This window comes from Vulpes vulpes, chromosome 9, assembly GCF_048418805.1.
Source record: "Vulpes vulpes isolate BD-2025 chromosome 9, VulVul3, whole genome shotgun sequence".
NCBI classification, from domain to species: Eukaryota; Metazoa; Chordata; class Mammalia; order Carnivora; family Canidae; genus Vulpes; species Vulpes vulpes.
Window position 1 is genome coordinate 91,792,111 of NC_132788.1, and position 17,382 is coordinate 91,809,492.

General features: G+C 38.0%; 1 protein-coding gene across 33 annotated transcripts in view; it reads right to left on the bottom strand.

Annotated features, from left to right (window-relative positions):
• DOCK3 (dedicator of cytokinesis 3) overlaps positions 1–17,382 on the bottom strand; it is a 523,288-nt gene that overhangs the window by 442,621 nt on the left and 63,285 nt on the right. For all 33 annotated transcript variants that reach the window (XM_072720925.1, XM_072720928.1, XM_072720921.1 and 30 more), the window contains exon 2: positions 4,464–4,547. In XM_072720925.1, the coding sequence (XP_072577026.1) occupies positions 4,464–4,547 (84 nt within the window). The remainder of the gene's footprint in view (positions 1–4,463; positions 4,548–17,382) is intronic.

Genomic DNA, 17,382 nt, shown 5'->3' on the forward strand with positions numbered 1-17,382 from the left:
CAGCATCCCAAATGCCACTCCTGTCTCTTTTAGTCATTAACATGCACACACTCTTAAATTGAAAGTGATACAGAAAGGAAAATGGATTGCTACTACAAATAACAATATCACAGATACAACTGTAGCAAAAGAAGCCAGATATAAAGGTGGTTATTTCAATATTCCGACAAATATCACCAGCTATATTAGTTTTACCTAATTCAGTACTTTATGTGTACAGGATCATAACAGCACGAACACTTACATCTGACTTCAATCAAGAGTGTATCTGTGAAACTGTGGAAGGAGCCTCGGTGTCCATCGAAAGATGAATGGATAAAGAAGATGTGGTTTATATATACAATGGAATATTACTCAGCCATTAGAAAATACCCACCATTTGTTTCAAAGTGGATGGTACTGGAGGGTATTATGCTGAGTGAAATAAGTCAATCGGAGAAGGACAAAAATTATATGGTCTCATTCCTTTGGGGAATATAAAAAATAGTGAAAGGGAATAAAGGGGAAAGGAGAAAAAATAAGTGGGAAATATCAGAAAGGGAGACAGAACATGAAAGACTCCTAACTCTGGGAAACGAACTAGGGGTGGTGGAAGGGAGGTGGTAGGGGGGTGGGGGTGACTAGGTGGCGGGCACTGAGGTGGGCACTTGACGAGATGAGCACTGGGTGTTATTCTGTATGTTGACAAATTGAACACCAATAAAAAATAAATTTATTGAAAAAAAAGAGTGTATCTGTGAGACTCATCTGTAATGCTGTACGTAATAATTCATTCACTTCCTTTTTGTGTCACATTCAATTGTATGAATATACCATCCTGCTGTTGATGAACATATATTTTTTCCAGGTTGGTTTGCAACAATTATGAATAAAGTGATCACTAACATCTTATACATGTATTTTGCTGTTGGATTTATACCTATGAATAGATATGTTAGATCATCAGGTATATGTACATTCAACTTTAGTTAATAATGCCAAATACTTTTCCAAACTGGTTACCCCATTTCCTCTCCCACCAGCAGTGTATGAAAGTAACAGTTGTTCTACACCTTACCAGCAGTTTAGTATTGCCAAAGTTTTGAATTTTAGTCATTCCAGTGGCTGTGTTGTGGTATCTCATTGTGGTTTTAACTTGTATTTCCCTGCTGAATGAAATTAAGAGATCTACTCAAATACCTTTCCAAACTTTTTTTTAAAGATTTTATTTATTTATTCATAAGAAACACAGAGAGAGAGGCAGAGACACAGGCAGAGGGAGAAGCAGGCTCTCCAAGGGAGCCGGATGAGGGACTCCATCCCCCGACCCAGGATCACGGCCTGAGCCAAAGGCAGACCTCAACCGCTGAGCCACCCAGGTGTCCCATCACCTTTCCAAATGTTTATGAACCACTGGAATATGTTTTGTGAGGAGCCTAATCAAGCCTTCTGCTCGTTTTTCTATTGGAATATCTTATTTTTGATTTGTAATAGTTCTTTAGATACTTTAAATACAAGTCCTTTGTCAAACATCTCTCTCACCGTGACTTGCCTTTTTTCTCTCCTTCATAAGGTCTTTTGAAAAGCAAAATTAAAAAGGCCAAGAAGAATATTTTCCTGTATCTCCTTCAAGGTACATTATGGTTTTACATTTCACATTTAGGTCTACCATCCACCTGAAATTGTGTTTGGGACAAATGCTATGAGGTAGAGATCACAATTCATTGCTTTCGATATTGACACAATAACACTTACTGAATGTGCTATCATCTTTTATTCCAGGTGGCCCCATATCATCTCTTGCAAAGGATATCATTTCCCCAGTGCACTGCAACTTTCACTTGTTTCATGTATCACTGATGATGATACACATGATGGTATGTTTCTGGCCCCTCTATTCTGTTTCATTTATTCTGTCATTGCCCCAAAACCACAATGTCTTCATTTATAATAAGTCTTCATATCTGGTTGTATAAACCTTCCACTTTCTTGCCTTCTTCATGATTGTGTTGGCTATTTGTTACCTTTTGCATTTTCAAATGAATGATGGAATAGGCTGTTCAATATCCATAGGAAAAAAAAGAAAAAACCTGATGGATTTCTGTTGGGATTGTATTAAACAAAGATCAATCTGGGAAGAACTGACATCTTTATGACAGTAAGTCTTTCAATCTAAATATGGTATATGTTTCCACTTATTTAGATTTTCCTTAATTTCTATCAACAATGTTTTTGTAGCTTTTAATGTAGATGTCTTGCATTTTTTATTAGATTTACTTCTAGGCATTTGATGTTTGTGATACTATATAAATAACATTATTTCTTTAATTCATTTTCTAGTACTTAGTTGCAAATAGATATAAAATAATGTATATTTAATATATTGATATTGTACCCATCATATTTTTAAGTTTCCATATTTATTCCCAGAGTTTTTTTTTAAATGTATCATTTTTTTTTATTTTTTTTTATTTATTTATGATAGTCAGAGAGAGAGAGAGGCAGAGACATAGGCAGAGGGAGAAGCAGGCTCCATGCACCGGGAGCCCGATGTGGGATTCGATCCCGGATCTCCAGGATCGCGCCCTGGGCCAAAGGCAGGCGCCAAACCGCTGCGCCACCCAGGGATCCCTATTCCCAGAGTTTTTTTAACAGAGACTACTGGATGTTCATATACACAAGCATGTACAAATGATAGTTTCAATCTTATCTCTCCATTCTTTACGTATCTTATTTTTCTTCCCACACTAGCTGGTACTGCCAGTATAATGTTCAACATATACAATGATACCAAGTCTCCTTGTCTCATTTTTAGATCTCAATGAGAAATCTTTCAATATTTTATAAATGAATAATGGTATTTGCTATAGGCTTTTTATTAGACATCCTTTACCAGATTAAGAAAATTCCCTTCTATTATTTTGCCTAGAGATTTTATCATGAAAGGGTACTGATTTGTATTTGTTTTAAGAAAATGTTAAATGACTGCTGCACAAGAGCTCCCTTTCCAGAAAAGTGCACTCCCAAACTTACATATTCCTGGGTCATGGTAGGTTATACTTACTTCCATATCCACCTTAACAGTAGGCAACTGGATCAGAGCTCCATTTACATGGCATTGTCTCCCCTATCCCCATGCTCATATAGCAACATTTCCATTCTGTTATATAATTTTTTATACATTTATTTTTTTATTGATGTTCAATTTGCCAACATATTAGAATAACACTCAGAGCTCATCCCGTCAAGTGCCCACCTCAGTGCCCATCACCCAGTCACCCCCACCCCCCACCGACCTCCCCTTCCACCACCCCTAGTTCATTTCCCAGAGTTAGGAGTCTTTCATGTTCTGTCTCCCTTTCTGATACTTCCCACTCATTTTTTTCTCCTTTCCCCTTTATTCCCTTTCACTATTTTTTATATTCCCCAAATGAATGAGACCATATAATTTTTGTCCTTCTCCGATTGACTTATTTCACTCAGCATAATACCCTCCAGTTCCATCCACGTTGAAGCATATGGTGGGTATTTGTCGTTTCTAATGGCTGAGTAATATTCCATTGTATACATAAACCACATCTTCTTTATCCATTCATCTTTGGCCACAGTAACTTCTTACAAGATACATCCATTCTGTTATATAATTTGAGATGGCTTCTAGTCCTGCTGAACTGCGAGCCTAGGCTGCCCAGATACCCATGGTATCAATTTTGGTTTTGTCAATACTCCGATTTTATGTGATTTCTCCCTAACTTAATTTTTCCTATGTATCTTGTTGATCTGAGTGCATGATTTTTTTTTTAAAGATTTATTTATTTTAGAGATGGAGAGAGAGTGAAGGGGAGGGGCAAAGAGTGAGGGAGAAAGAATCTTAAGTAGATTCTGTGCTGAGCCCAGAACCCAACACAGGGATCAATCCCACAACCCTGAGATCACAACCTGAGCTGCATCCAATAAGTCAGATGCTTAACCAACTGCGCCACCCAGGTGCCCCTGAGTGCATGATTTTGAAAAATGTTACATTTTTCAATAATAAATAAATGTTATGGCAGAAATAACTATATACATCACAGAAGAGGCTAATAGTCAAGCCAAACTTCATTTGAGCATATTTACTGCCTTGTTTTAATTATAACCGATCACATCCAAACAGAAACACACAAATGAACTAATTACAATTCTATTCAAATGCAGCTAAGCATGGGTAGAAGATTATTTGATTATAAAATTAATCATTTAACATAGTATGTAAAAATTACGTTCTGAGGGCCAACATTGAGTTATTTAATTGTTGCTATCAGATTAGAACCAAAATAGCCTGCATTTATGATAAACATAGATTAGGAAGGATTTTATAACAATATATCATAATGTGGTCAATTATGCTTTCAAAATGATTGCTTATAATCTAAGACTACACAATAAATGTATATAATACTACCCAAAATTATCACTAATTGTGTACTATATAGGTCCATACTTACCTTCACATTTTTCAAGAATCTGAACTGTTTCTCCTATTTCTAAGACCAACCCTTGAGGGACAGATCCTCGAAAGCTGCATATCACTAGGAAAACAAAGGTAAACACACCAATTAGCATTTTTAAATACTGAGACAAGGTCAGTGTCACAGAAAATAATCACTAAATTTTCTTAAATACATACTTTCCCTTCTTCACTAATTCATCTTTCAAATACATAAGTCTCTTCAATTCAATCTATATTTTGAATAGTAATATAAAGTAGCTCAGTATATTGAAGGACATTTTAGCAAAATTACCCCATACCACACGTGTATAAAAATGCTTCTGTAAGCAGAGTCTTTCTTTCCCTCAGCATAACTTGTGTTCACCTGTCCTTTTGGGGCAAATATGTTTCAATTATTTAAAAAGAAATTAACACTGGAGGCTTCTTATCTAATATAAACAGTTTTATATTATATTTGATTATTATTATAAAGATGATTATACTTTGAGAAACAAAGTCCCCATAATAAAAATATAAACAAAAATTAATGAAATAAACAGCAAATGTACAAGAGAAAATCTATAGTATCAGTCAAAATTCCGTATTTACTGCGGCATTATTTACAATACCCAAGGTATAGAAGCAACTCGTCAATTCATAGATGAGTAAAGAATATGTAGTGTATATGTATATACATGCATGTATATATGTAGTATGTCTGTATATATACATACACACAATGGAATATTACTCAACCATAAAAAAGAATGAAATCTTGCCATTTGTAACAACATGGATGGATCCAAAGGGTATAATGCTAAATGAGATAAGTCAGTCAAGAAAAATAATGCCATATAATTTCAATCATATGTGGAATTTAGGAAACAAAACAAAGAAAGAAAAAAAGATAAACAAAAAAGAAGAGACTCATGAATACAGAGAACTGCTGGTTGCCAAAGGGGAGGAGATGGATGGGAGATGGGTGAAAGAGGTGTATACTTATCATGATGAGCATTGAGTAATGTATAGAATAGTTAAATCACTATATTGTATACCTGAAAATAATAGAACACTGTATATTATTATACTAGAATTAAAAATTGTTTTAAATTTCATCCCATGTCTTTTTTTTTAGGAAAATGATAATTTTATTTCAAAATTTATATAAGAATGCAAAGAAACAAGAATAGCCTTGTCAATCTTGAAGGACTTCTACTACTATATACCAAGTCTTATAATCTAAAATCAGTTCTTTGAATGGCTAGTGTCAAAAAGACAAGAAATAACAAGCGCTGATGAGGATGTGGAGAAAAGGAAACTTTCACGCACTGTTGATGAGAATGTAAATCAGTCCAACCACTGCAGAAAATAGTATGAAGACTCCTAAAAAAACTTAAAATAAAATGGGACGTGACTCAGTAATTCCACTACTAGGTATTTACCCAAAGAAAATGAGAATATTAATTAGAAAAGATATATGCATTGAACACCAATAAAAAATAAATTAAAAAAAAAAAACTGGTAACTCTCCTAGCATTAAAAAAAAAAAAAAAAAGATATATGCACTCCTTTGTTGACTGTAGCATTATCTACAATAGCCAAGGTATGGAAGCAACCTAAGTGTCCATCGATAGATGAATGGACAAAGATGATGTGGTGTGTGTGTAATGGAATATGATTTATAAAAAAGAATGAAATCTTCCCATTCATTACAATATGGATGGACCTAGAGGGTATTATGTTAGGTGAAATAAGTCAAAAAGAAAAAGACAGGGATCCCTGGGTGGCTCAGCGGTTTGGCGCCTGCCTTTGGCCAGGGCGTGATCCTGGAGTCTCGGGATCGAGTCCCATATCAGGCTCCCTGCATAGAGCCTGCTTCTCTCTCTGCCTGTGTCTCTGCCTCTCTCTCTCTCTGTGTCTCTCATGAATAAATAAAATACTTTTTTAAAAAAAGACAAATACCATATTATTTATGTATGGAATCTAAAAAATAAAATGGACCCAAAAAAGTAGAAACAGACCCATTAATACAGAGAACTAATAGCTGCCAGGGATTGGTGAAATAGGAAAAATGAGTGAAGGGGAGTGGAAGGTACATGCTTCTAGTTATGGAATAAGTCACATGGATGAAAGGTGCAGTATTAAGAATATTAGTCAATGATACTACAATAATGTCATATGGTGACAGATGGTTAACTATACTTCTGATGAGCATAGCATAACCTACAGAACTGTTGAATCACTATGTTGTTCACCTAAATTTAATGTAATAGTGTGTGTCAACTACATTTCAGTGAAAAAAGATGCAAAAAAGGTGATAAACCCCTCATCAGAGTAACTCAAAACAAATAATTTCTGTAAGAACATTCATAGCAACTTTATTCACAACAGCCCAGAAATGAAAACAACCCAACTGGCCATCGATAAGTATAGATAAAATATGTCATATTCAAAAATACAGTATCACTTAGCCATAAAAAAATAAAGATCCACTGATACAAGTAATACATTGGACAAATATCACAATCATTATGCTGAATAAAGAAGTTAAATGCAAAAGTGTACATACTACATAGTTCTATTTACAAAAAGATCTAGAACAGGCTAAATTAATCTAAGATAAATAAAATCAAAATGATTAGGTAGCACAAAAAGAATATTCTGGAAAGACAGAAATAGTGTATGACAATGAGTTACATAAGTGTAGATTTTAGGCAAAACTGTACACCTAATTCAATATATGGGAATTTTACCTCAAAATGGATCAAAGACAATATAAGTGCTAAACTATAAAATTCTTAAAGAAAATATAAGAGTAAATCTTTATGACCTTAGTCAGTGCTTTCTCATATATGACACCAAAACTATAAACAAAAAAAGAAAGAATAAATTGAACTTCATTAGACTTAAAAACATTTGTGCTGCAAAGGATACCATCAAGAAAATGAAAAAGAAAATCCAGGGAGGGATGTATGGGTAGCTCAGGGGTTAAGCATCTGCCTTCTGCTCAGGGCATGATCCTACATGCAGGGATCAAGTCATACCCCCCCCCCCAACACTGGGCTCCCTGCAGGGGGCCTGCTTCTCCCTCTGCCTGTGTCTCTCTCATGAATAAATAAACAAAATCTTGGGGGATCCCTGGGTGGCTCAGCAGTTTGGCGCCTGCCTTCAGCCCAGGGCATGATCCTGAAGACCTGGGATCGAGTCCCACATCGGGCTCTCTGCAGGGAGCCTGCTTCTCCCTCTGCCTGTGTCTCTGCTTCTCTCTCTGTATCTCTCATGAATAAATAAACTCTTTAAAAAACAAATCTTTAAAAAAAAGGGGGGGAAAGCAAAGAAAACCCAGATAATGGTAGGAAATATCTGCAAATAATATATCTTACAAGGGATTTGCATCCAGAATATATAAAAGAACATTTACAATAAAAAATTAAAATTGAAAAAGGATCAGAACAGGTATATCTCTAAGGAAGATATACAAGTAGCCAATAAAACATGAAAATGCAGGATCCCTGGGTGGCTCAGCAGTTTAGCTCCTGCCTTCAGCCCAGGATCCAGTCCTGCATCAGGCTCCCTGCATGGAGCCTGCTTCTCCCTCTGCCTGTGTCTCTGCCTCTCTCTCTCTCTGTCTCTCTGTCTCTCATGAACAAATAAAATCTCTTAAAAAAATGAAAATGCTCTGATTCACTTACTTCACTCAAAATAATACCCACCAGTTCCACTCATATGTGGAATATAAGAAACAGTGCAGAGGATCCTAGGGGAAGGGAGGGAAAACTGAGAAGTCATCAAAGAGGGAGAAAAACCATGAGAGACTCTTAATTATAGCAAACAAACTGAAGGTTGCTGGAGGGGAGGTGGGTAGGGAGATGGGGTAACTGGGTGATGTGATGAGCACTGGGTGTTATACGCAACTGATGAATTAGTGAACACAAGATCTGAAACTAATAATGTGCTATATGTGGCTAATTGAATTTGACTTAAAAAAGAAAAAAACATGAAAATGTTCAACATCATTAGTCATTAGTGAAATGCTAATCAAAACCATGAGATGCCATTTCATACCCACTACAATGGCTATAATCAAAAAGACTGACAATAAAACTGAGGGATGTATTGCTGGTAGAAATGTAAAATAGTACAGCTGCTGTAGAAAATCGTTTGGCAGTTCCTCAAAAAGTTAAACATATAATTATCACATGATCCAGCATTTCCACTCCTACATATATACCCCAAGAGAACTGAAAATATTTACTCACACAAAAAGTTATCCACAAAGGATCATACATAACACAACTTGTAATAGACAAAAGTTGAAATAGACCATATATCCATCAAATAAATGACTGAATAAACAAAATGTGGTATATCCATACAATAGAATATGATCATGCATAAAAAGAAGGAAGTACTAATATATACTAGTGTATGGATGAACCTGAAAACCTATGCTAGGGCAGCCCAGGTGGCTCAGCAGTTTAGCACTGCCTTCAGCCCAGGGCATGATCATGGAGACCCGGGATCGAGTCCCACATCAGGCTCCCTGCATGGAGCCTGTTTCTCCCTCTGCCTGTGTCTCTGCCCGCCCCCCCCCCCCCCTCTCTCTCTGTGTCTCTCAAAAAAAAAAAAAAAAAAAAAAACAACCTACGCTAAGTTTTGTTTTTTGTTTTTTGTTTTTTGTTTTTAACCCTATGCTAAGTTAAAGCAACTGGACACAGGGACGCCTGGGTGGCTCAGCTGTTGAGCGTCTGCCTTCAGCTCAGGGTGTGATCCCAGTCTGGGGATAGAGTCCCATATCGGGCTCCCTTGGAGAGTCTGCTTCTCCCTCTGCCTATATCTCTGCCTCTCTCTCTGTGTCTCTCATGAATAAATAAATAAAATCTTAAAAAAAAAAAAGAAACTAGACACAAAAAACCACATATTGCATGATTCCATTCATATGAAATGTCCAGAATAGGCAAATCCCATGGACATAGAAAGTAGGCTAGTAACTGTGATTTTCTTGGAGAGAAAAATGTGGAGTGACTGACTGTCATTGGGTACAGGGATTCTTTATGGAGTGATGAAAATATTCTGGAATATGATCGTGATAACAGTTATTCAACCTTCTAAATACATTAAAACCACTGAATTATATACCCTTATTTTTTAAGAATTTTTAGAGAGAAAGAGAGAAATGGAGAGAGAACACATAAGCGGGGGTGGGAGCAGAAACAGACTCCCCACTGAGCAGAGAGCCCAATGCAGGGCTTGATCTCAGGACCCTGAGATCTGAGCCAAAAGCAGGCTCTCAACCAACTAAGCCACCCAGGCACCCCTGTATATCTTTTTTAAAAGGCAAAGAAATACTAGCGGCTTCCCTTGATTTTTTGTTTTGTTTTGTTTTTTGGTTTTTGGGGTTTTTTGGGGGGTTTTTTGGGTTTTTTTTTTTTGCTTCCCTTGATTCATGAGTCAACATGTGTTACTGATCCTGCTCCGTTATATTCAAAAAGTCAATTCCAAGTCTGAAGTGACTGAACAAATGGAGTCAACACTAACTCAGTACCATCTGATGTGGAAGCTACTAAGATGTGTTATGACTGATGTAGTGAAAATATACACAGACAGAAAATAACTTGGACCAGTTTACAAAGCTTGTAAAAACATGTAAGATGTTTAAAATATATGGTTATTCAATATTTGATTCATTAGCAAATACTCTGTAGAAATTATATGACTATTTCATGTGTTATTCTGCATCAGTCAACAAAGAACTTCATTTGCTCTCATGAACTTGATCAGCTTCACTTCTGTGAATTTTTATAAGAAACAGAAGGCAAGTATCCTGACTTGCTCAAGTGCACAGTGGCAAGATGACTTAGTAGTGCTCAAGTTTTATTGTAATTTTATCGCACTTCAAGCTGTGGCTGAAATTTCTGTGAAAACTTCCCTCATCCACTATTTTTTAAACATTTAAAAAAAAAAAATCTCTAGGACAGCCCCGGTGGCGCAGTGGTTTAGCACGGCCTGCAGCCCAGGGTATGATCCTGGAGATCCGGGATCGAGTCCCACGTCAGGCTTCCTGCATGGAGCCTGCTTCTCCCTCTGCCTGTGTCTCTGCCTCTCTCTCACTCTCTCTGAATAAATAAATAAATAAATCTTTTTAAAAAATAAATAAATAAATATAAATAAATAAATTTTAAAAAATCTCTACACCCAATGTGGTAGTTGAACTCACACCCCAAGATCAAGAGTCACATGCTCCACTGACTGAATCATCCAGGCACCCCTTACCTCATCCACTATTACTGTCAAATAATAAATGGTTTTGGAAATTAGTTTTTGATTCAGTCTTGATAAGGCTTCTTAATGAATGCAACTTAAAACTGCACTTATTTGTGAAGCATATCTATATTAAAGATATTCTGATGCCAATTCAAATCACAACTAATGTTAAACTGCTTTCCAAACTTCTCATACTTTAAAAAGTTAAAAAAAGAAACAATATCTCCACCATTCTAAACCAAATTTGGATTACACACACATTTTTGTACTCAAAATACAGTTCCTGGAGAGTTTTTTTAAACTTCAATGCAACTACAAAGGAAATTTCCATATTTCAAAATACTTATAATGGTCAACTGAGGAACTTCCACCTAACCATCAGTTGGAAGTACTCTAATCTGCAATGTAATAACATGTTAAATGGCAAATAACAAGAGAAGATGCTAAATTCCATAAATGCCTTCCAAGTGATGCATAGTCTCAAATTAAAACGTGTCTACAGACTGACATCAGTATTTGGCAATACTTGTCTGAAAAAGTATTTATAAAGATGAAAAATATAAAATCTCATTACAAGTCAGCATTAACAGATTAAGATTTGTGACTGATTTTGATTATAAGGAACATTAACACTAAAGACAATTAATCCAAAAAAAATTCTATTCTTATCATTAGAGATATATTACCAAAAACATTGTGCTCAATTATTTTTAAATTTCATCAATAAAAACTGTGTGGAAATTTATTTGCTTTCTTATTGGCCTAAGTATATCTACAAAACATACATCAATTTTGCCTCTTAGCCTACAAAGTTAAAAATATTTTACTATCTGGTCCTTTAGAGGAAAAATTTGCCAACTGCTAGTCTGAAACAAAAATAGTTCCAATGTGTTGTGTATTTGTAGTATTCTGAAAAGTAAAATGTGTGACAAAAGTAACACCAAGTATAGGAGGGAGGAATTTATAGTGTGTTGTGTGTTCACTGACTGCCTCCACTTTACGGTCACAGAGTAGTTTTTTTCCTCTTCACTAGCATATTTTAAAACTACATAACACATTTTTTATGTGTTACGGGTGTATACATACATATATTAGAGATAGGGAGTGCAAAGAGGGGTAGGAGCAGAGGGAGAGGGACAAGCAGACTCCACACTGAGTGCAGAGCCCAACACAGGGCTGGACCACAGGACCCTGAGATCATGACCTGAGCCAAAATCAAGTTCCATACTTAAACTGTTAAGGCGCCCCTGCATAATACATTCTTCTTACAAGGAATTCACAAACCTTCCTATGAATTATCATTTTCCACTTGATAACTTCCCTATGAAGCAGGAAGGAAAGTATAAACAAAATTTCTTATGGGTACTGGAATTTATTTCAAACATAAAAATATAAGAATGAAGGGCTCTTGGGTAGCTCAGTGGGTTAAGCCTCCAACTCTTGATTTCAGCTCAAGTCACAATCTCAAGGTTGTGGAGGCAGGGCAAGATGGTAGAAGAGTAGGGTCCCCAAGTCACCTGTCCCCACCAACTTACCTAGATAACTTTTAAATCATCCTAAAAATCTACGAATTTGGCCTGAGATTTAAAGAGAGAACAGCTAGAATGCTACAGTGAGAAGCGTTCGAGCTTCTATCAAGGTAGGAAGACAGAAAAAAATAAATAAAAAAGCATCCAAGGGGGAGGGGCCCCCCGCGAGGAGCCAGGCTAAGGCCTGGCAGCGAGAGCCCCCAGGACAGGAAAGCCCAGTCCCAGAAAAACAGAAAGTTTACCAATCGTCCTGGACGGAAAGGCGCTCGCAGGGAACTCAGGCAGGATCCCAGAAGGGGCAGGGATGCCCTCAGGCTCCCAGGGGCACTAACAGAGGAACTGTGCCCCGGGGAGAGCACACTACACACCGCTGCCGAGCTCCCTAAAAGGCTGGTGTGCATCCAGCAGGATCCAGGAGCAACTCAGGCAGCAGCTCCGGTGGCAGCTCCACACAGAGGGGGCTGCACTGCCCTGAGAGCATGATTCCAGCAGTGCAGGCCCTGGACCAAGGGCACTGGGGGACACTGCCTGAGATCTGCGCCACCCCCCCCCCGGGACAGGTGGAGGCTGGGAGGACACAGGGCAGCAAGGACGTTCCTGCCACTGGGCGACCCCGAGCTGTGCTGGGCAGCCCTGAGCTGTGCATATCAGCGTCCCCCGCCCCCAGAGCATCCAGGCCCCTGCAGGCTGGGAGCTGCCGTAATTTCCACAGGGGCTGACTCTAGAGCTGGAGAGCTGGCCACCGCCACTGTTGTTCCTCCTGGTGTCACCTTGTACCTGGGACTGAGCAGGGGCTTCACAGGATAAACAGCTCCCATTGAGCCTTGCACCTAGCAGGAGGCTTGACAGCTCTCCCAGGTGCACACACCTGAGAATCAGCACAGCAGGCCCCTCCCCCAGAAGACCAGCTGGAAGGACAGGGGAAAAGCAACTTATTGACCAAGCAGCTCTGGAAAGTTCCAGGGGAAGTGGAGGGATTTACACTATATAGGATCAGAGGATACTCCTCCTTGTTTTTTGTTTTGTTTGTTCCCCACCCCCTTTTTTTTTTCTTTTTCTCCTTTTTCCAGTACAACTTGTTTTTGGACACTCTGCACTGAGCAAAATGACTAGAAGGAAAAATCACCACAAAAGAAAACAGAAACAGTACTCACTCCCACAGAGTTACAAATTTTGGATTACAATTCAAAGTCAGAAAGCCAATTCAGAAGCACAATTATAAAGCTCCTGGTGCCTCTAGAAAAAAGCATAAAGGATTCAAGAGACTTCATGACTGTAGAATTTAGATCTAATCAGGCAGAAATTAAAAATCAATTAAATGAGATGCAATCCAAACTGGAGGTCCTAACAATGAGGGTTAAAAAGGTAGAAGAACGAGTGAGTGACACAGAAGACAAGTTGATGGCAAGGAAGTAAGCTGAGGAAAAAAGAGAAAAACAGTTAAAAGATCATGAGGACAGGTTAAGGGAAATAAATGACAGCCTCAGAAGGAAAAATCTATGTTTAATTGGGGTTCCAGAGGGCGCCGAAAGAGATAGAGGACGCCGAAAGAGACAGAGGACCAGAAAGTGTATTTGAACAAATCATAGCTGAGAACTTTCCTAACTTGGGAAGGGAAACAGGCATTCAGATCCAGGGGATAGAGAGATTCCCCCCCAAAAAAATCAATAAAAACTGCTCAACACCTCAACATTTAATAGTGAAACTTGCAAATTCCAAAGATAAAGAGAAGATCCTTAAAGAAGCAAGAGACAAGAGATCCCTAACCTTTATGGGGAGAATTATTAGGTTAACAGCAGACCTCTCCACAGAGAGCTGGCAGGCCAGAAAGTGATGGCAGGATATACTCAGGGTCCTAAATGAGAAGAACATACAGCCAAGAATACTTTATCCAGCAAGGCTCTCATTCAGAATAGAAGGAGAGATAAAGAGCTTCCAAGATAGGCAGAAGCTGAAAGAATATGTGACCACCAAACCAGCTCTGCAAGAAATATTAAGGGGGACTCTGAAAAGAAAAAGTCCAAGGAAACAATTCACAAAATCGGGGACTGAATAGGTATCATGATGACACTAAATTCATCTTTCAATAGTAACTCTGAACGTGAATGGGCTTAATGACCCCATCAAAAGGCGAAGGGTTTCAGACTGGATAAAAAGGCAAGACCCATCTATTTGCTGTCTACAAAGACTCATTTTAGACGTAAGGACACCTACAGCCTGAAAATAAAAGATTGGAGAACAATTCACCATTCAAATAGTCCTCAAAAGAAAGCAGGGGGAGCCATCCTTATATCAGATAAATTAAAGTTTATCCCAGGGATCCCTGGGTGGCGCAGAGGTTTGGCGCCTGCCTTTGGCCCAGGGCACGATCCTGGAGACCCAGGATCGAGTCCCACGTCGGGCTCCCGGTGCATGGAGCCTGCTTCTCCCTCTGCCTGTGTCTCTGCCCCTCTCTCTCTCTCTCTGTGACTATCAGAAAAAAATAAAATAAAATAAAAATTAAAATAAAATAAAATAAAAAATAAAATAAAATAAAATAAATAAAATAAAAATTTTTTAAAAATAAATAAATAAATAAAGTTTATCCCAAAGACTGTAGTAAGAGATGAAAAGGGACACTATATCATAAAGGATCTATCCAACAAGAGGACCTAACAATCATGAATATTTATGCCCCAAATGTGGGAGCTGCCAAGTATATCAATTAATAACAAAAGTTAAGACATACTTAGATAATAACACACTTACTTGGTGACTTGAACACAGCGCTTTCTACAATCGACAGATCTTGTAAGCACAACATCTCCAAAGAAACAAGAGCTTTAAATGATACACTGGACCAGATGGATTTTACAGATATTTACAGAACTTTACATCCAAACACAACTGAATACACATTCTTCTCAAGTGCCCATGGAACTTTCTCCAGAATAGACCACATACTGGGTCACAAATCAGGTCTTAACTGATACCAAAAGATTGGGATTGTACCCTGCACATTTTAAGACCATAATGCTATGAAACTAGAACTAAATCACAAGAAGAAGTTTGGAAGGATTTCAAACATGTGGAGGTGAAGGACCATCCTGCTTTTTAAAAGATAAAAGGGTCAACCAGGAAATTAGAGAAAAATTAAAAAGATTCATGGAAACTAATGAGAATGAAGACACAACTGTTCAAAATCTTTGGGATGCAGCAAAAGCAGTCCTAAGGGGGAAATACATCGCAATACAAGCATCCATTCAAAAACTGGAAAGAACTCAAATACAAAAGCTAACCTTACACATAAAGGAGCTAGAGAAAAAGGAGCAAATAGATCCTACACCCAGCAGAAGAAGAGAGTTAATTAAGATTCGAGCAGAACTCAACGAAATCGAGACCAGAAGAACTGTGGAACAGATCAACAAAACCAGGAGTTGGTTCCTTGAAAGAATTAATAAGATAGATAAACCATTAGCCAGCCTTATTAAAAAGAAGAGAGAGAAGACTCAAATTAATAAAATCATGAATGAGAAAGGAGAGATCACTACCAACACCCAGGAAATACAAACGATTTTAAAAACATATTATGAACAGCTATACGCCAATAAATTAGGCAATCTAGAAGAAATGGGCACATTCCTGGAAAGCCACAAACTACCAAAACTGGAACAGGGCAAAATAGAAAACCTGAACAGGCCAATAACCAGGGAGGAAATTGAAGCAGTCATCAAAAACCTCCCAAGACACAAGAGTCCAGGGCCAGATGGCTTCCCAGGGGAATTCTATCAAACGTTTAAAGAAATCATACCTATTCTACTAAAGCTGTTTGGAAAGATAGAAAGAGATGGAGTACTTCCAAATTCGTTCTATGAGGCCAGCATCACCTTAATTCCAAAACCAGACAAAGACCCCACCAAAAAGGAGAATTACAGACCAATATCCCTGATGAACATGGATGCAAAAATTCTCAACAAGATACGAGCCAATAGGATCCAACAGTACATTAAGAAAATTATTCACCGTGACCAAGTAGGATTTATCCCCGGGACACAAGGCTGGTTCAACACTCGTAAAACAATCAATGTGATTCATCATATCAGCAAGAGAAAAACCAAGAACCATATGATCCTCTCATTAGATGCAGAGAAAGCATTTGACAAAATACAGCATCCATTCCTGATCAAAACTCTTCAGAGTGTTGGGATAGAGGGAACATTCCTCAACATCTTAAAAGCCATTTATGAAAAGCCCACAGCAAATATCAATTCTCAAGCATTGGGAGCCTTTCCCCTAAGGTTAGGAACAAGACAGGGATGTCCACCCTCACGACTGCTATTCAACATAGTACTGGAAGTCCTAGCCTCAGCAATCAGACAACAAAAAGACATTCAAATTGGCAAAGAAGAAGTCAAACTCTCCCTCTTCGCCAAAGACGTGATCCTCTACATAGAAAACCCAAAAGCCTCCACCCCAAGATTGCTAGAACTCATACAGCAATTTGGCAGCGCGGCAGGATACAAAATCAACGCCCAGAAATCAGTGGCATTTCTATACACGAACAATGAGATGGAAGAAAGAGAAATTAAGGAGTCAATCCCAGTTACAACTGCACCCAAAAGCATAAGATACCTAGGAGTAAACCTAACGAAAGAGGTAAAGGATCTATACCCTAAAAACTACAGAACACTTCTGAAAGAAATTGAGGAAGACACAAAGAGGTGGAAAAATATTCCATGCTCATGGATTGGCAGAATTAATATTGTGAAAATATCAATGTTACCCAGGGCAATTTACACGTTTAATGCAATCCCTATAAAAATTCCATGGACTTTTTTCAGAGAGTTAGAACAAATTATTTTAAGATTTGTGTGGAATCAGAAAAGACCCCGAATAGCCAGGGGAATTTTAAAAAAGAAAACCATAGCTGGGGGCATCACAATGCCAGATTTCAGGTACTACAAAGCTGGTCATCAAGACAGTGTGGTACTGGCACAAAAACAGACACATAGATCAATGGAACAGAATAGAGAACCCAAAAGTGGACCCTGAACTTTATGGTCAACTAATATTCGTTAAAGGAAGAAAGACTACCCACTGGAAAAAAGACAGTCTCTTCAATAAATGGTGCTGGGGAAATTGGGGAAAGACAGTCTCTTCAAT